This window comes from Neophocaena asiaeorientalis, unplaced genomic scaffold, assembly GCF_003031525.2.
Source record: "Neophocaena asiaeorientalis asiaeorientalis breed wild unplaced genomic scaffold, Neophocaena_asiaeorientalis_V1.1 scaffold43, whole genome shotgun sequence".
NCBI lineage: Eukaryota > Metazoa > Chordata > Mammalia > Artiodactyla > Phocoenidae > Neophocaena > Neophocaena asiaeorientalis.
This window is the reverse complement of record NW_020173674.1, coordinates 5,227,145-5,246,155: the sequence shown is the minus strand read 5'-3', so window position 1 is coordinate 5,246,155 and position 19,011 is coordinate 5,227,145. Positions and strand designations below refer to the sequence as shown.

The following is a 19,011-nucleotide window of genomic DNA, read 5'->3' as shown; positions in this document are numbered from 1 at the left end:
TAATAAACAGGAGGGGGCAAAGGAGCTCAGAGAAGATAGACACCGTGCAGGCTGTGCATGAGAAAACTTCAAATAAACTTTAATCAGTGACTTCAGGGAGATAAGAAAAGTTATTACATCTGGAGGATAAAAGGAGGCTATTAAAAAGAGCGTTTCCCGGAAATTAAAAATATGAGAGCAGAAATGAAAAATCTCAGGGGCTTCCCTGGTGGTGCAGTGGTTAAGAATCCACCTGCCATTGCAGAGGACACGGGTTCGAGCCCTGGTCCGGGAAGATCCCACTTGCCGACGAGCAACTAAGCCCGTGTGCCACAACTACTGAGCCTGCGCGCTAGAGCCCGCGAGCCACCACTACTGAAGCCCGCCCACCTAGAGCCCGGGCTCCGCAACAAAGAGTAGCCCCTGCTCGCCTCAACTAGAGAAAGCCCGTGCGCAGCAACGAAGACCCAACGCAGCCAAAAATAAAGAAATAAAATAAATAAATTTATCAGAAAAGAAAAATCTCAGAAGGGGAAGTTGAAAAATACATATGAAAATAGAACAAAAAGATAAAAGCATGGAAAGATGAGAAAAACAGAGTATTATTCAAGGAAGTCTAGAGAGAGGGAGAGAAGAGGGTAGAAAAAAATCGTAGGAAAAAAAAAATCGTAGGGAGGGCTTCCCTGGTGGCGCAGTGGTTGAGAATCCGCCTGCCGATGCAGGGGACATGGTTCGTGCCCCGGTCCGGGAGAATCCCACATGCCGTGGAGCGGCTGGGCCCGTGAGCCATGGCCGCTGAGCCCGTGCATCCGGAGCCTGTGCTCCGCAACAGGAGAGGCCACAGCGGTGAGAGGCCCGCATACCGCAAAAAAAAAAAATCGTAGGGAGCAGATTATCAAATGAATAATACATTTTCTCAGGACTGAAGAAGATGAGCTTTCACGTTGAAAGGCACAATGAGTGCCCAGCACATTGAATGAAGAAGGACCAAAGACTGATACAAAAGCAGATCGTGAAATTCCAGAGCCCCCAGAAGGGAAATGAAGACCCTGCAACCTTCCGGAGAGAGAAAAACACCATACACGAGGGATAAAGAATTTGAAATCGCGTCAGATATCTTGTGGTGGTGATGAAACATGTCCACAAATACTTTGACGCTCCGGCATCTCTATGCCCTCCCGTGGAAGCTGGGCAGGACTTTGCTGCTGCCTCAGTGAAGAGAAAAGAGTGGAAGCCACACGATGGGGCTTCCCAGGCTAAGTTTGAGAAGGTCACACAGCTTTGCAGTTTCTCTCGTGACACTTGCTTCAGTCATTGTGCAAAAGGTCCAGCCACCCTGAGGCTGCCACAGAGAGAGCCCATGTGGAGAGACCAGAGATGGGGAGAAAAAGGGAGGGAGGGAGGGAGGGAAGGAGCAGTGATGAAGACACACCTGCTCCCAGCTGCCCAGCCCTGGAAATGACACTCTTCACTTCTGCCCCATCCAGATACAAGGGGGCTCTCTGCCCAGGAGGAGGAAATAAGTTTGTCATATCTAGTCAGTCCCTACCACATACAACATCAGATCTATACATATACAGGAACTTGATGTGTGATAGCAGTGACATCACAAATACTGAATAAGTTTGAAGAGTTATTTAGTATTAGTAAAACTGATTCACCGTATTGAGAAAAATGACTGGATTCTCATCTCACGCCATTTACAACAATAAACTCTAGATAGATCAGTTGTTCTCAGCTGGGGGTGATTTTGTCCCCCAGATTATGCTTGGCCACATCTGGAGATATTTCTGTCGTCGCAATTTATGGGGTGCTGCTGGCAAAGCATCTCACAATGCACAGGACAGCCACTCACAGCAAAGAACTGAAGAGGCCCAAATGTCCGTAGTGTCAAGATTTAGAAACCCTGCCATAGGGCTCACCTATATGTGAACGAGAAAAATAAAATAATAACCGGAAAAAAGTAAGAGATTTCTTTATGACCTTGGACTGGGGATGAATTCCTTAAACAAGGCCCCCAAATGAATGAACTTGACTACATCAAAACTGAGGATTTCTCTTGTACAATGATGGTTACTATTTATCAGATTATCAGATAGATGATAAACTCAAAGGAAATATATTTGCAACATCTGACGGGGGAGGGAGGACCAGTGGTTTATAATGTTGGAGATGGTGTTCCCACTAATCTTTCAGAATCCCCCCAAAGGGGGCCTTCCTGGTGGCACAGTGGTTAAGAATCCGCCTGCCAGTGCAGGGGACAGGGGTTCAATCCCTGGTCCGGGAACATCCCACATGCCGCGGAGCAACTAAGCCTGTGCGCCTCAACTACTGAGCCTGCGTGCAGCAACTACCAAAGCCTGCGTACCTAGAGCCCGTGCTCCACAACGAGAGAAGCCACCGCGATGAGAAGCTTGCTCACTGCAACATAGAGTAGCCCCCACTCGCCGCAACTAGAGAAAGCCCGCGCAGCAACGAAGACCCAACACAGCCAAAAAAACCAAACAAAAAAACAAAGCCACAAAGACCATAAAAAACCAAACACACACTCCATCTCTCATGTATGTAGGAGACATCTGGAGTGTTTACAGTTGTGAGCTTCTATGCACCAAATAACATACCCTGACGTTCACAGAGCAAAAGCTGATGGGAAGACAGGGACTTAGGCAACTGGAAACAACAAATGTCCAACTCTGAAATAAGAAAACAGAGAAGGCACTGTCCTTTCAATTGCTCATGGGACGTTTACTATAGTAACCATATGTCATGGCGCAGAGAAAGTTTTAGAACATTCCAGAGGGAGAGAGAGGAACAGTACAGACAACAGTCTCTCATTATAAGGCAATAAAATGAAAAATAGCAAAACCCAGGAACAAAGAGACTGTAATGTTTACAGTTATAATATTTATATTTATAAATGTATTTATACATCTCTCTTAAAATGGCATGGGACTTCCCTGGCAGTCCAATGGTTAGGACTCCACGCTTCCACTTCCGGGGACATGGGTTCGATCCCTGGTTGGGGAATTAAGATCCCACATGCCGCGGTGTGTGAGGCCAAAAAAAAAAAAAAGAAAAAAAAATGGCATGTCAAAAAAGAAATCAAAACCAGAATTGCAGAACTTCTAGCAAATTATGATAAAGAAGCACCATAAATCGGAAGTGTTGGTCCTCTTGTCTCGATTACTCTAGCTTTATAATTAATCTTGCTGTCTGGCAGGGCAGATTCCCCCCAAGCCTCTCGTTCGTCTTCAAAATTGGTTTGGCCCTTTGTTCTTCTATATCCATTTTAGAATCAGTTTTCCCAGTTCCATGAAAGGCCTTGATGGGATTTGGATTGGAGTTTGTAAATTAACTTGGAAAGGTGTGACATCTTTATGGCATTAAGTCACCCACCTGGTAAAGTCCCCTCAGCAGCTGCAGTACTGGCTAGAGGCAAAGGGAATGTGGGATTCTGGAAGGACGGAGGCAGCCGTAAATACTGGCTATGGCGTCATGACCCATTGCAGAAGCGGCGCCCCTCCATGTGTCCTTTGTGGCTCTGAGTTTCGTGTATTGGGAGGAAATTGTCTTTGGATGGTGCAAAGTGGTCACGGTAAGAAGAACATGTACCAGAAGATGAATAGCTCAACCTGTCTCTAATAAACACTCAACTGGTTTTTCTTTTTGCTGATTTATAAGGTAGGGCCTGACGTTTCTAAAAACTGAACCTTGAGTCTCACATTTCTAACAGCTTGGGATTAGTCAAGCGGTGTGTAAGCTCTTCCTGGTATCTGTCCTCCCAAATAGCCGTCAAGGGCTACACGGGGCAAAGAAGAGACTAGAGCTTTTGTGTTAAGGGACAAAGGGGGTGTAGGCAGAACGCCAAGGGACAACTTGGGGATGGGCAGAGGACCAACATGGAGACACTCCATATACCTAGACCTTATCTACTGGGTGTCTGAGTGTGGATCTGCTACCAGGGAGGTGCCAGGGTGGGTGGGCTGAGCGGACTGCACCGGTCCTTGGGACCTGTGCCCAACTGAGACTTCACAGGTCCTCCCTGTTGGAGACTGTAGATGCTGCCCAGTGCTTCAGGACCAGTATGAGCCACAGAAGGACCCCGAGACACTGGCAGCCTGACAGGGAGTGGTTCTCACACCAGTACGAGAGTCTGCAGAGCATGTGAGGGCACCCTGCCCTGGAGAGCAGGGAAGGAGGCTGGGTCACATGCATCGTTAAGTGTGTTGCTTGATCCAAAGGCAGTCACATTGTCCTGTGTGATGACTGATCGACTTTACTTTCTCGAATTTAAATTAATGGAAAAAAAAAAAGAGAGAGATTTCCAGTTCAAGATATTAGAGTAGAACCTGAAATGCACCCTGTCCTTCTCAAACACATCAAAATCAGAGAAGGATAAAAAGCGTTAATAATGACATTCCAACCACATAGAAATGAAAAGGAATTCTGTGTAGACTTGAAATAAGGCTCTCTTTGAAGGAAAGAAATAGGAAGAAACCCACAGCCTCGGGCGGGAGCTGAAGCCTTGTGACTTAGCCAGGAAGCAGGAACACAGCCAAGCCAAATGCACAGGCTTGGGACCAGGGCTGGAGAGCAAGGCTGAGAGCCTTCCATGACTGAGGCCAGGTCTCCACCAGGAGCGTGAGGCAGGGGGCCAGAAATGCCCTCCCTGCCGGGTCACAAACAGGACCAACCCAGAAATCAGAAGTGCAGAATTGGGGATGGAAGTAAGTACAGAGGGAAGCAGTATACTTGGTTTTGTTTCATATCCAGCAGGAGGATAGACATATGAACTAGCTTTTGCTGGAAAAAGAAATTTTGGCATGACTGTTAAAAATGTAAGGGAGGGGACTTCCCTGGTGGCGCAGTGGTTAAGAATCCGCCTGCCACTGCAGGAGACACAGGTTCAAGCCCTGGTCCGGGAAGATCTCACATGCCGCGAAGCAACTAAGCCTGTACACCACAACTACTGAAGCCCGCACGCCCAGAGCCTGTGCTCCACAACAAGAGAAGCCACCGCAATGAGAAGCCCGTGCACCGCAATGAAGAGTAGCCCCTGCTCGCCGCAACTAGAGAAAGCCCGTGCGCAGCAAGGAAGACCCAACGCAGCCAAAAATAAATAAATAAATAATTTTTTAAAAAAAAGGAAGGAAAAAAATGTAAGGGAAACCACTAAAAATAGAAATAAAATGTATAACTTTCAAACCAATACTGGGGAAGAAGGGAATAGCACAAATGAAACTCAGTTAATTCAGTAGAAGTCCAGAAAATAGAGGAAAAAGAAATAAAGAGAAAGAATGCTAAATAGAAAACACAATATAATATGGCAGATATATGTTCCAATGGCAATACCAATAAATGTAAACAGGACAGACTCTCTTTTTATTTATTTATTTTGCATTACACGGGCCTCTCACTGTTGTGACCTCTCCCGCTGCGGAGCACAGGCTCCAGATGTGCAGGCTCAGTGGCCATGGCTTACGGGCCCAGCCGCCGCGCGGCATGTGGGATCCTCCCGGACCGGGGCACGAACCCGTGTCCCCTGTATTGGCAGGCGGACTCTCAACCACTGCACCACCAGGGAAGCCCCAGATTCTCTTCTTAAAAGACAGAGATTGATTGAGTTAAAATAAAACAAAATGAAATTTAATTAGATGTTGTTTTAAAAGCCATCCCTAAAACAAGAGAAAGATTGAAAATAAAAAAAACTCCAAATACTAATAAAAAGAAAGCTGGTGTAGCAATAGTAATATCAGAGATCATAGACCTCAAGGCAAAATTGTTAAAAGAGATGCAGAGAAATATTTTATATTAGAAAAAGGAACAATCCATCAAGAAAACATTCTTTAAAATATAGGTGTTCAGGGACTTCCCTGGCGGTCCAGTGGTTAAAAATCTGTCTTCCAATGCAGGGGATGTGGGTTCAATCCCTGGTTGGGGAACTAAGATCCCACATGCCTTGGGGCAACTAAGCCCGCACGCTGCAACTACTGAACCCGCGCACCACAGCTAGAGAGAAGCCCACGTGCTGCAACGAAAGATCCCGCATTCCACAACAAAGATCCCGCATGCCACAACTAAGACCCGACGCAGCCAAATAAATAAATAGTATTTAATAAACTAAAATAAAGTATAGGTGTCCAAAATTGGCTCACGGAAATAAACAAATAGCCCTAAAAGAAATGGAGATGGTGATCAGATCACTCCTAAGCAGAGCCCCCAGTTTCAGACGGCCTTACGGTGAGTTCTAGTGACACTTCCGGAGATGATAACTTTTACCCTCAGAAAACTCCTGCAATGTATAGGAAAAGATGGGAAGGGGCACACCTCATTTTGACAAAACTGGAAGAGATCCCCTGGAGAAAATATGAGCTGGAGCTGGAGAAGTCAGCACAGGCCTTGAGTGCCAGGCCCGGGGACTTGGGCTTTGTCCTGAGGACACGAGGGAACCACGAAGGGTCTCAGGCAGGAGAGGGGCAAAATGGATCCAAAGTTTACAACAATCCTGCTCATTCCATGGTGCAAATAAGTGATTGCGGGGGCCGAGACTTGAGGCTGGGGGACCTCAAGGAGGCTTTGCAAAATTCCAGGTGAAAGCTGATGGGTCACTGCCATGGGGTGGGGCCTAAAGGCACAGGAACAGGGTGTGCTCAGAAGGCAGAGTTGGCAGGATGCAGTGGATAGGGAGACAGGGAGGCATCCTGGATGCCTCCCAGCTTCTGGCCTGGAGGCTGGTAGGGGAGACAGACATGGACAGTGGCATAGGATGAGACAGGGGAGAGCCAGGGTCTGGGATGCCTTGGAAGAGGGCTTCCTGGAGGAGGTGATACTGAGTGGAGCCTGGCAAGTGGGTGCTCTAGATGGGTGGGGACTGAGTGGGGGACTGAGGGTCAGGAGACCTCAGGCCGAGTTCTGGCAGCTGTGCCATCTTGGGCAGGCAACTCAGCGTGGCTAATATACTCTGTCCTCTTCTGAAAATGGGGGCTCATCATTCCCATGCCCTGGGTTGTGGGAGGATTAAGAAGACAACACATGGCAAGTGCTTGGCACAGAGCCTGGTGCTGGACAAACTGGAGCTCCTGCCCCTCACTCTTAGTTTCCCACGGGCCCATGCCCAGCATCTCCCATAAACAGCATCACCCGGCTGCCTTCTCCCCATGGCCTTGTGTTCCCTTTTGACCCCGTTAGATAGGGATGAGGAGAGAATCCACCCTCTGGCTCCATCTTGCCCCCCTTCTGCCACCCCAAAGGGAGGGATCCATGGACTCGGGTCTGAGCTCCGGATTAGCTGTGTAATCCCCAGCTCTGTCTGGGCAATCTCTTTCCCTGCCCAGGAGAGGGGGCCTGGGGCTGGGAGTCAGGACTGCTGGGCCCTGGACCTGGTACTGCCCTACCCATCTGTGAGCCCTCAGACAAGGTGCCCAGGCTCTTGCCGCCTCTTTTGGAAACACCACTGACATCCTGCAATGACTGTCATATGTGTGCTGTGTCTGGGGCACTTTGGGAAGGAAGAAAGGCCTGGGTTTGATTCTAGCTCTACCACTCAGCAGCTTCATACCCATGGACAAGAGATGAAACCTCCATGGGCCTCAATTTTTTTCATGTAGAAAATGGAGTTAACGCTATCCAGGGCTACTGTGGGGACTATATGAGAAAATAAGGGCATATTACTTTGTAAATGGCACATCTCTCGAGAGATAGGGAAGGATGATTACAGGACAAGAGAATAGAGGAGCTGGGGAGGGCAGACCAAAACGGACATGCTTATCATGGGACTCAGAGCCAAAGGGTTCCAGAGAACTGACAAACTGATTAACAAGAGTTAATCAGGCTTCCAAGACTTCAAGGGAAGGCAAAGAACAGAGGCCCTCCTCAGGTCACGGGAGCATTGCGGGGTGGGGAGGGAGTGGGCAGAAATGCCCTAAAGCCCCAAGAGGAAGAGGTCCTGTGGAGAGTGGGCATGATGTGGCCTGGGCCTGACGACCTGCACGATAGTGGCCGAGTCCTTAAATGCCAGCTTGCCGAGGCAGTAGGAGCCGCTCCAGGATTTTGTGCAGGAGCATCAAGTGCCAACCTCTCCTGACAGGGGCTGAGGAAGGAATGGCTGGGAGAGTTTAGCAGCACTACAGCAAGAGGCTGTGCCACCCACTGGCTATCTCCACCCTCTTGGCCTCACCCCAACCTAGGACTCTAGACACACCTCCTCTGGGGAGACCTCCGCCAACAACCCCCAGTCTGCCCCGGCTCCCTGCGGCTAATGAGCAATCCTTTTCTGAGCCCAGGGGTGCCCGTAGCGGGTGAGGGGAAAATCATAGTCTGGGAGGGCTTGGACGGGGACAGAATAATTACAAGGCGGTCATGAGGGTCGAGCTGTCACCGATCTGATTTCTCCTCCTTCCCCTATACGCTTGTGCGTACAACAAGAGCACGCGAAATGCGGAACTTGCAGAAAACACCAGAACCAGCAGAAGGTGACATGCGAGGTTTGTTTACTTGGGGATTGAAAGGCTGAGGGTCCACGGGCTAATGCGATGGAGCAGCGCGGGCGAGCAAGAGAGTAAATACCAATCCCGCGAAGGGAGAACGGAGGTCCGAAAGCCCGCGGGACTGCATCTCCCAGCAGCCTCAGCGCCAGACAGAGCACTTCCGGCCTCTCCGCCCTCCTACGAGGAGGCGGGGCCAAGGGCGGGTCGGGTGCGGTGCAGGGAAGTTTGGGCGCGCCGCCGGCGCCAGGGCGCGTGACGTTCTTCCTGTGCGCCGCCTAGCGTCCAGGTCGCGCAGGTTCCTCAGCCTCGGAGCCGTGAAGGTGACAGCTGGAGCTGACCGGCTTGGCCCCCGCGATGCTGGCGGCACGGCGGCTGCTCGGCGGGTCGCTCCCCGCACGGGTGTGTGTGCGATTCAGCGGCGATACGGTGAGGCCTGATCTGGCTCGGGCCAGGGGTGCTCGCGGGCCGGCTCGCGCTGCCGCGCCTGTGCGCGCTCCATCCCTTGGGTCTGTAGTGCCTTCTGGAGAACATTCTCATCTCCCTAGCCCGGCAGGAAGGTTGCCGATCCGGCTTGGGTGTAGAAGGGGAACGGGTCCAAACGGGAGGCTGACTCACCCCGCCCCCAGCCCTCCGGCCCCTTGGCTTCCCTTATTTAACAGCCGCGCGACTTAACGGAAAATTTTGCAGGTGGCAAAGCGTCCTTATCTCATTCCTTTCCCGCCACAGCTTTGTAGGGCGTGAAGGGGCCACTGACCCATTTTACAGATGCAGACAATAGCTTTGGAGAGCGCCGTGCGCCTCCTCATTCTTCGTTCAGCGCTCCGATCCCCATATTGGCTTTTAAGGGGTTGGGTGACTGGAAGCCAGGTCCCCTTAGCCCTCTGCTGGGGTGCTCCTCACTGGGTCACGTGGAATTCCAGACCCATCTCTCCTCAACAGTTTTATCCCGAGCGAGTCTCCCTCCGTCATCTTGTGTCCCAGCCGCAGTGAGGCATTTCTTTTCCTTCTAAAAGTGCATTTTGTCGCCAGCAGAGTTTAGTAGCACAAGGCTTTGGCCTAACCAAGTTTTGGTCCAGCAGCACAGCCAGACAAGTAAATGGACATAGCATCACACTGGGCTCGGGGGGGTAGTATGTGCTGTGCACAGTTCAGGTGTGGGCTTTGGCCACGGACACACCTGAGCTTAGATTCCATCTGCTCCTTTGGGCTGTGTGCCTTTCATAAGCTCAGTTTGCTCTGAGCCTCAGTTTCCTCTTCTGTAAAATGGAGGAAATCGTTCCTGTCTCAAGGTTATGAGGATGAAATGGGGTCTTGGATATAGAAAACTTAGTTTCGTGCCTGCTAACAGGAAGTGCTTACTAAGTGGTGATGGCAGCTATGATGCTATGAAGGGTTCTGAGGCTTAGGCCCCTGCCCTCCTCCCAGCCCAGCTCTCTCTAATCCGGGGGACTCAAAACTCTGTACCTTCTGGCCTGGCCCCTCATGACCTCAGAGCTCTGCTGGGCCTGCTGACCCTCTGTGTCCCCAGACAGCACCCAAGAAAACCTCATTTGGCTCGCTGAAGGATGAAGACCGGATCTTCACCAACCTGTACGGCCGCCATGACTGGAGGTGAGATGGTGCCCTTAGGCTGGTGGTTCCCGAGGCAGGGCCTCCGCCTTACTGCCTTCCCCACTCTGTCCAGGCTGAAAGGTGCCCAGAGTCGAGGTGACTGGTACAAGACAAAGGAGATTCTGCTGAAGGGGCCTGACTGGATCCTGGGTGAGGTCAAGACGTCGGGCTTGCGGGGCCGTGGAGGTGCTGGCTTCCCAACTGGCCTTAAATGGAGCTTCATGAATAAGCCCTCAGATGGCAGGTGTGTGTAGGCAGGCAGAAATGGGGTTGCAGGAGAGACCTTGGGGGTGGCTGTGGCTTACCTGGGCCTTTGGGCTGTTTCCTTGGAAACTAAGAGTGAATGAAATGGGAAAACGTAACCAGAGCTCAGGTAGGTAGGATCCAGTTCTCTCTGGTCTTCCTCAGGGGAGACTGGGGGGGAAGCAGAATCGACACAAAACTTTGACTCAGTCAGACTTAACTGGTCAATGCCTAGCTCTGCCTTTTAGTCGTATATCTTTGGGCAGTCTTCTGGCCTTTCCGAACCTCAGGTTTCTGTTCTGTAAGTGGATATTATATCGTGCAGGGATGAAAGAGAATGTTCGTACAGCTTTTGGCCTGCACTGTGGTTGGCACCTAGAAAGCAAAGGCTGAATGTCAGCTATTTTGCCTCCTTTTGGCTCCAGAGATACGGTGGAGGTTCACGGAATGCCCTTTGTGACCAAAAGCAGATTGGGGCTCTTGGGAAAGCAAAGATTTTTCCTGTGGTCATACCCACCAAAATACGGAATAGGCAGTGAGCTCCCTGTCATCGGTGGTGAGCAAGCAGAGCCCCTGGGAACATGTCAGGAGGACAAAGAGGGATTGGCTGTCAGAGGAGGCTTCCCTGGGTGGAGTGGGGTGGCATGTGGTTGAAGGCCCAACCCTGATGGCCCTGTAGGCTAACTGACCTGCTGGCCCCCACAGGCCCAAGTATCTGGTGGTGAACGCGGACGAGGGGGAGCCGGGCACCTGCAAGGACCGGGAGATCATGCGCCATGATCCCCACAAGCTGGTGGAAGGCTGCCTAGTGGGGGGCCGGGCCATGGGTGCCCGTGCTGCCTACATCTACATCCGCGGGGAATTCTACAATGAGGCGTCCAATCTACAGGTGGGCAGAGGTGGGGCGTCAACAGAGGAGAAGGTGCTCAGTGTGCACTTACATGCCCCAATCCTAGGCAGAGTTGTTCTTAGATTTTAGCTGCTGATCTGTCTGGGGTCGCACTAGGAGAGTGGTGATCACTCCTGCATGCCTTGTGTCCTGAATGGGACGTGGCCCCCAATGCCTCTGTCTCTTTCTGTATGTTCCAGAGCTTCTGCTTGGGCTCCATGACTCTTTCCAGGGCTCCATGACTCCTGGGGCAGGGGTAGGCTGGAGAACTCCCATATGGGCATTTTTCCTGGAGGGTCAAGGGGTCATTTCAGTAATTCTCAGCTCAGTGATGCCTGTAGTAGTTGGTCCAGGGCCAAAGCCTCACCTTTCTATTAGGCTGCTACACAACAGTGATGAAGGATGTGGGAGTAATAACCTGGCACATGGTAGCATGATGTGTAAGTGTTATTATTATTACATATTTAAAAATAAGCCTCCAGGGTCTTTTCTTCTACTCAGAAGCAGTACTCGTTCATTATGAAGATAGGAAACCACACACACACAAAAGGAAACTCTCCCACAGATCCACCACCTGGAGAAACTACTTGCTGAATTTTTCATTATTGTCTTAAAGTCTTTAAAAATACATATAGTTGGAGAATTGGTTAACTGTTATTACAGAAGTAGCACACGCATCGTAAAACCCCCACCCCTCCCAGAGCGTCCTCTGCTTGCGTCCAAAGGGAGCTTTCGCTCTGGACTTTGGTGATGGGCTCACTGGGCCAGTGCCCCTCCCTCCCACACACAGTGTTCCTGGGCCCTTGGGGACCGTGTCCTCACACCCCTGTCCCACAGGTAGCCATCCGAGAGGCCTACGAGGCTGGTCTGATTGGCAAGAATGCCTGCGGCTCCGGCTATGATTTCGACGTGTTTGTGGTGCGTGGGGCTGGGGCCTACATTTGCGGGGAGGAGACAGCGCTCATCGAGTCCATCGAGGGCAAGCAGGGCAAGCCCCGCCTAAAGCCTCCCTTCCCTGCAGACGTGGGTAAGACCTGGCACCTGGCCCGATCCTGGGCCTTGTCCTGTGTCCTGTGGAGTCCGGGATCTGGTTTCAGGTCCCCACTGGTCATTCTTAGGGAATTTCTGAGTCCCTTCTGCACTGGGCGCCTGACACAGAGAGCAGGGTGGGAACAACATAGAGGCTCCACCAGTGCCACCTGCAGTCCCTCATCCTGCCTCAGCTCCCATGTCAGATACCCAAGTCCTCTCCAACCTTCCGGGAACTCGGGGCAGGATGGTGAAAAGGCAGCGCAGCTCCTGCTGGAATCTGGGGTCCGGTGGGGGACGAGAATAACAAAGGGGTGAAAGCAGGGCTCTCTGCCACCGGAGCAGGACCCTGGACATACCCCATTGCCAGGAAACCCGCCGCAACCTGTCCCCACCCACTGGAAGCCACCGATTTCTCATCCCATTTCCCCCACAGGAGTGTTCGGCTGCCCTACAACCGTGGCCAACGTGGAGACAGTGGCCGTGTCCCCTACCATCTGCCGCCGAGGGGGTGCGTGGTTTGCCAGCTTTGGCCGCGAACGCAACTCAGGCACCAAGCTGTTCAACATCTCTGGCCACGTCAACCACCCTTGCACCGTGGAGGAGGAGATGTCTATACCGCTGAAGGAACTGATTGAAAAGCACGCCGGTGAGGCCTGGGGCCAGCCAGCAGGGTGGGAGAGCCTCAGGAGCTGAGGCTGGGGCTAGCAGAGGTCCTGGGCTCAGGGCTAGGCAGGTGTGCCGGCCCCAGCCCTGACCATCCATCCTTTTGGGGACTGACTGGGGCCCCAGGGGGTGTCACGGGTGGCTGGGACAACCTCCTTGCTGTGATTCCTGGCGGCTCGTCCACCCCACTGATCCCCAAGTCCGTGTGTGAGACGGTGCTGATGGACTTCGACGCGCTGGTGCAGGCGCAGACGGGCCTGGGCACGGCTGCCGTGATCGTCATGGACCGCTCGGTAAGGGTTGGCCCATGCACCCCACCCAGTCCCTGCCTTATGCCAGCCTGGTTAGTAACCCTTCCGGGGCCTCTCGGAGAACTCCTGCCAGCTCTTGGGTCCTGGTTCGTATCACCTGAGATACAGTGAGGTGGGAGAGGTGGGGAGCAAGGCTTCTCTAGGGGACACGCCCGTGGAGCCTGGGCAGGGCGGGATGCCCACGGCAGGGGGAGGAGACAGCCAGAGTGCCGCTGGAATCAGGAGGGTGTGCCACCGGGGGGCGCTGAGGCTCAGGCCTTGGGTGCCTTCTCACTGTCCCTTGTCTCCCCAGACGGATATCGTGAAAGCCATCGCCCGCCTCACCGAGTTCTACAAGCACGAGAGCTGTGGCCAGTGCACCCCATGCCGCGAGGGTAAGCGTGCTGGGCAGGCTGGGGCTTTCTCTGTGGCTCGCGCCAGGCCTGGGCCGGGCACTGGACCCTGAATAAACAGCTGCTGCTTCCCAGCCTGCTGTGGCTGCTCTGAGCCCCACCCTCCCTGTGGCCCGCACCCCGGCTTAGGGAGATCACCAGGCCCTCTCTTGCTGCCACGGCCCAGGTGTGGACTGGATGAACAAGGTGATGGCCCGCTTTGTGAAGGGGGACGCCCGGCCAGCTGAGATCGACTCCCTGTGGGAGATCAGCAAGCAGATAGAGGGCCACACCATTTGTGCCCTGGGCGACGGAGCTGCCTGGCCCGTGCAGGTACTCGCTGCCCTGCTGCGTGGTGCTGGGGGTGGTACTGAGAGCCCGGGCATTGGGGGATTTTCAGGCCCTGCTGCACCCAGCACCCTGACCCTCACCCCCAGGGCCTGATCCGACACTTCCGGCCGGAGCTCGAGGAGCGGATGCAGCGGTTCGCCCAGCAGCACCAGGCCAGGCAAGCCGCTTCCTGAGCCCGCCGTGCTGGGCCAGCATCCATCTGCCTGGACGGCTGGACAATAAAGCAAGTGCTGTCCACTCGGTGCGTCTTCTCTGTGGCCTTGCTCTTCACTCTGCCTCTGCGGCCCATTATTCCTGGAGGCTTATTTCCCAGACGGAGGTGGAGGTTTGGGAGGGATAGGTCAGCACAAGGTCTTGTGAATTTACACTTGGCCTCCTGTGCGTCAGTCTGTCGTAGACCATCCTGAGCATTGACCCCTCAGTGCAAGAAGCAGGTGGGGAGGGGGAAACTGTGGCCTGGGGTGCAGACCTGGGCCTGGCCCAGTGAAGGCCTCTGGAGGATAGAAGCAAGGAGGACAGGGCCCAGTCTTCCCTGTGAGGCGATGGGCAGGGAAAGAACCAGCTGTCCGGTCTGGTTTGGAGGAGAGGTTTATTCTTCATAATTTGGCAGTGGGGTGAATTTGAAAGGGGGGAAGGAAGGAAGCAATTGACTAGGGGTGGACATGGTGGGTGAGGCAGCCCCAGGTCCTCGCAGCTCCACGGAGGCGGCCGCGGGTCAGTCTCGGGGACGGGCGGTGAGCAGGGCCAGGCCGGGTGCCCCTGCTACTCGCTGAGCTGGAGGCGCGTGCCGTCCAGCGGGTGCCACGGCTCCAGCTGGTGGTCAGTGCGGCCCAGCCATTTGCGCCAGTGCTGCTGGTGCTCCCCGCTGGCCTGGCTACTCAGCTGCACCCCGCCTGGGTTGGGGGACAGGTCAGGAGCCGTGTGGGAGTCCGTTGGGCCCACGCCCCAGCTCCCCGACATTCCCACTCACCAGTGAAGTCGTCAGCTGTGCCCAGGTCATAATCCCACACAGACACCAGCAGTGTCTTCTGTGCCAGCTCCTCCCGTGGGCCTGTGCAGAAGAATTCCTGCAGGGAAGGGGGCAGAAAGGCAGGAGGGAGGCAGCCTTGGGTCCTTCACAGCCTCAGAAACAGACAGGTGAATGGCTCAGGGTAGCTGGGGCCTGTGCTCTCGGAAGCAGGATGTTGACCCCCTCCTCCCACCTCCAGCAGCCAGGACTGCCTCCCCCCAGCCCTGGCCTAAATTCTGTCTTATATTTCGATTTCTTCCCTCCATTCGGATGCAGGTAACTGATGGGGAAGAACGGGGTCAACTTAGGTGTGGCCCTGGAGACCTGAGCCCCGAGCGGCTCAGAGGAACCCTCACTGTCCACCTGTCCACCCCTTTTCACACTCACAGGCGGACGAAGGGGTCCGAGTAGCTGTTGGCATCCATGGGGGCGAGGTGGGCGCAGCGCAGCACACCCACCAGCAGGCTGCCCCGCTGAGAGCTGTAGCACAGCGACAGCAGGAGGCGCCCACGCTCCTCCCCGGCTACCTCAGCCTCCACCTCCTCGGGCAGGGGGTAGGCTTGGGGTCAGCTCACGTGTGGCCCGTAGCCCACCACCCACCAGTGCTGGCCTGGACGTGAGAATGCAAACTGGCTGCAGAGAAGTCAGGGGCCAGTGGTTTGATTTCATGATTCAATTTACAAAAACAGTCACTGGCTTAGTGCCCTGGAAGGAAACTTCCAGCTCAGCTCTATCCTCCAGGGCCTGAGAAGGGGACGCCAGGCCACGTGACTGGCCAGTTCGGGGCATCTTTGTCATGGAGGGGAAGGCAACTGATGTCCCTAAGGGCCACAAACATGCTAGGAGCTTCCTGGGTGGCCTGCCATTAGGTACCCATCACCACCCTCCCGCAGGGTAAGCCTGGTGCCACAGAGGCAGCTCCAAGAGGCTGTTCTCTACCCAAGGACATACAGGTCTGTTCAGCTACAAAGCCCCCCCTCCTCACACCCCGCAGCCCAAGCGGCCAGATTCTGAACATCCTTTGCCACGCTTGGCCCCTGGTGCTTCCAAAGGACTTGGGAGGATGCCTTGGAGAGAATGTGCTTCTCCCACACTTAACGAGGGATTTGATTTGCCGAAAGCCCAGCCACCTTGCTGGCGTTCAGCTCTCAGTAACGGAGTGCTCCGTGAGCCAAGGGGCTGCTGTGTGGGGTCTGCGCCAGGAAGTGCTTGTGGCGGGTCCCTGCCCCACCCAGTAGGGCTCCGCAGCTTCGCCTGACTGATGGACAGTCGCAGCAACACCCGGCTCCACCACGGGGCGGGGCAGCAGCACCTGGCCCTCTGGCCCGGAGGAGCTGCGGAGGGCCCTGCCTCAGCCTTGCGGGTGCCGGGGGCCTGCTGGGCTGCAGGGGTTCTGCCCAGGTCTTTGGTTTCCTATTGCAAATCCCCTGCGGTCACCATCACTGCCTCCTGCCAAGGGCCTGTGTCTGTGACTACCAGCCCCAGAAGTGTGGTACCCACACTGCCTCGGGCAGACCTAGCAGCCATGCAGCCCCACCATATCCATTCTCTCCCGGACCTTGACCTGCCCTCCCAGCTCAGGCCAGGGACAAATCCCACTGGCTTCAGCCTCTGCCTCAAGCTGGCCTGTGTCTCTGCCCCCTGAGGGCTTGTGCCAGTGCCCCACAGCTCCCCTGGGCTGCCCTGGCAGCGGAAGTCACCCTCTGCCCAGCCCCTGGGGCCTGGCTGTTCCCTGAGACTATGAGCGCTCACAGGGCCAGTGAGCGAGATGGCCTCAGTTTCTCCAAGCCTGCCTGGGCCTGGACCCCTGTCCAGCCCACATCAATCCCTGCCTGACACACTTCAGCCTGGGCCAGCCCAGACCTGCCCCCCCAGTCCTCGCTGGAATCTGCCGTCCCACCCACCTCCTCATACAGAGACATGCCACGTGCTGTGTCCAGGCTCTTGGGCCTCTTGGTCTGAAAGAGCAGAGAGCCCGGTCCCCTTGGCTGCACACTGCCCAGGTCTCCCTCCCTGCATGCCCCACCCTGTGCACCAGCCCACTCGCCAGCCTTCGCCTCTCCAGACATACATCGAAGCTCCTGCCTTGGTTGGGCACCAGCTTCCCCAGGGGCACCCGCAGCTCCCGCAGCGAGGCGCCCGCCGCCGTTGCTGCAGCTGTGGGTCCTCCCAGGCGCACAGCCTGGTGGCCACGCAGGTCAGACCTGGCCAGGCAAGCCCTCACCCCCCACCTCGGCCCTGCCCCCTTGTGGCCCAGGCCCTATCCTCACCACAGGGTGTTGCGCCGGGTGTCCTGGAGGGTGAAGCCATGAGTGCCTCCTCCCAGACAGGCCCCCTTGTGCCCCGAACCATGCGTGTCTGCAGCTGGCTGGCCTGGGGGCTGAGCAGGGAGGGTCAGAGCCTTGTCGGGCCCCAGGGCCCCAGCCTGGTCCCCCTCCCTCATATAGCCTCTAGTTGCACATCCCAGCAACGGGGGGCTCCCTGTCTGAGGTCGAGGCCTTGGGGAAGAGGGGCATGGCAGGCCAGGTGGGTGCTCCAGGCTGGCTGTGCGGCCAAGGGACAGCAGTAGGGGCCTGTGTCTCACCCTCACCTTGCTGGCCCCAGGCAGCAGGTTGGCTTTGACATAGGTGTCCACGGAGCCCGAGGCCGGTGGCTTGAGGCCCTGGGAAGAGACAGTGGATGTGGGACAGGCCCGGGGCCCACACCTGGGACCCAGGGATGCCGCCCCATCCTCACCTTGGCACGGTGAGCTGTGCAGTGCATTGTGCTATTGTCTGTGTCAAAAAGAAGCGTGGGGCTTCCCTGGTGGCGCAGTGGTTGAGAGTCCACCTGCCGATGCAGGGGACACGGGTTCGTGCCCCAGTCCGGGAAGATCCCACATGCTGCGGAGCGGCTGGGCCCGTGAGCCGTGGCCGCTGAGCCTGCGCGTCCGGAGCCTGTGCTCCGCAACGGGAGAGGCCACAGCAGTGAGAGGCCTGCGTACTGCAAAAAAAAAAAAAAAAAAAAAAAAGAAGCGTGAACTCGAGGGTGCCGAGGGTGGCTAAGGGCAGGTGGCTGGCAGGTCAGCTTCTACATCAACCTCCGCCCCGGCGCCATGCCTCCTGCCCCGCCCCTCCCCAGGTCGGAAGCCTGGGGATGCCCCAGACCCCATCCTGGCTGGGCTGGGCCCAGAGGGTCCCCCTTGTCCCCTGCGCCCACTCACTGCTGTTGTCTGAGTCTCCCTCTGGCTCTGGGTCCGGCTGGGACTGGGATGCAGAGTGAATGGTGGGGGTCACTGGAGGGTGTAGGTCTCAGGTGTGCAGGGTGGCCTCAGCAAAGGGGTAGAAGTGCGGGAAGTAGTCGGAAATGAGGTGGATGGGCCGGATGGGGCCCAGGCTCACGTCAATAGCCACGTGTTCCAGCACGCTCACCCGCCCCCAGCCCGCCGTGCCTGCCACGGGGGCCTGGACATGGAGGCGGCACTCAGAGGAGCCCCTGAGCACCGGAGATGAGGGCACCGCATCAGGCCAACCAGACAGGGCGAGGAGGCATCACTGAGGGTGTTGGCGGGGGGCGGGGGGGTCCTGGGCAGCAGCTGAGACCTGAGGACAGAGCGCAAGGTCAAGGTCGGCAGGGTGGGGGCCTCCAGCCGGGAGGGGGACCCCGTGGGCTGGCAGGTAGGCCGGCTGGGCTACTTACCGCTCTGAGAGCTCCTCCATCTGGTTTGGGTCGCTGCGGTGCTGGGTGTGCGCCTGACGGAGGTGACCCAGAGAGCCAGAGTGTGGCCCTGGGGACGGGGGAAGGGGTGGGACTCAGAACGCTTCTCTGGGGCCCAGGAGACCAGCAGCTCCCTGCCCTCCACCCCAAGGGCCCCTTCCCTAGTGCTGGGGCCCAGCCTCTCTCCTTCTCCCCCAACCCTCCCCAATTCACACACAGCCGGAGAGTTATTTTTATCGCCATCACGTGGCCCTGCTCCCAGGTGAGGCTGGAGGGCCAGAGGTGATACAAGGGGTATGAGGGGCAATGGGAGGGGAGTGTGGGGAGGAAGGGGTAGGGGAGACAGAGGGGTGGGGGGAGGCATGTGGGA

General features: G+C 55.6%; 2 protein-coding genes across 3 annotated transcripts in view; one reads left to right on the top strand and one right to left on the bottom strand.

Moving 5' to 3' along the window:
• Nucleotides 1-8,735: 8,735 nt before the first annotated feature.
• Nucleotides 8,736-14,176, top strand: NDUFV1 (NADH:ubiquinone oxidoreductase core subunit V1). 2 transcript variants are annotated; one of them, XM_024749342.1, is made up of 10 exons: nt 8,736-8,891; nt 9,994-10,076; nt 10,150-10,320; nt 11,025-11,208; nt 12,046-12,235; nt 12,674-12,886; nt 13,030-13,196; nt 13,507-13,588; nt 13,773-13,918; nt 14,023-14,176. In XM_024749342.1, exons 1-10 carry the CDS (start codon nt 8,820-8,822, stop codon nt 14,107-14,109), a joined length of 1,395 nt encoding a protein of 464 aa, XP_024605110.1. In that variant the 5' UTR covers nt 8,736-8,819; the 3' UTR covers nt 14,110-14,176. The 2 variants fall into 2 exon arrangements, with proteins under 2 accessions (XP_024605110.1, XP_024605109.1); XM_024749341.1 differs by having other exon boundaries at nt 13,773-14,029.
• Nucleotides 14,177-14,519: 343 nt separating this feature from the next.
• Nucleotides 14,520-19,011, bottom strand: part of LOC112402447 (double C2-like domain-containing protein gamma) — a 5,822-nt gene continuing 1,330 nt past the window's right edge. The window contains 14 exon segments of the mRNA XM_024749378.1: nt 14,520-14,829; nt 14,907-15,049; nt 15,169-15,225; nt 15,333-15,487; nt 16,850-16,903; nt 16,993-17,078; nt 17,081-17,127; nt 17,216-17,258; nt 17,261-17,318; nt 17,536-17,607; nt 17,682-17,742; nt 17,967-17,985; nt 18,148-18,476; nt 18,624-18,711. Coding sequence (XP_024605146.1) covers nt 14,699-14,829; nt 14,907-15,049; nt 15,169-15,225; nt 15,333-15,487; nt 16,850-16,903; nt 16,993-17,078; nt 17,081-17,127; nt 17,216-17,258; nt 17,261-17,318; nt 17,536-17,607; nt 17,682-17,742; nt 17,967-17,985; nt 18,148-18,476; nt 18,624-18,711 — 1,343 coding nt within the window. The 3' untranslated portion in view covers nt 14,520-14,698.

Coding starts and splice junctions, on each gene's coding strand:
- NDUFV1 (XM_024749341.1), top strand. CDS start 8,820: ATGCTGGCGGCACGGCGGCTGCTCGGCGGGTCGCTCCCCGCACGGGTG. Junction 10,321..11,024: donor AATAAGCCCTCAGATGGCAG/GTGTGTGTAGGC, acceptor TGGCCCCCACAG/GCCCAAGTATCTGGTGGTGA. Junction 12,887..13,029: donor ACTGATTGAAAAGCACGCCG/GTGAGGCCTGGG, acceptor CTGGGGCCCCAG/GGGGTGTCACGGGTGGCTGG.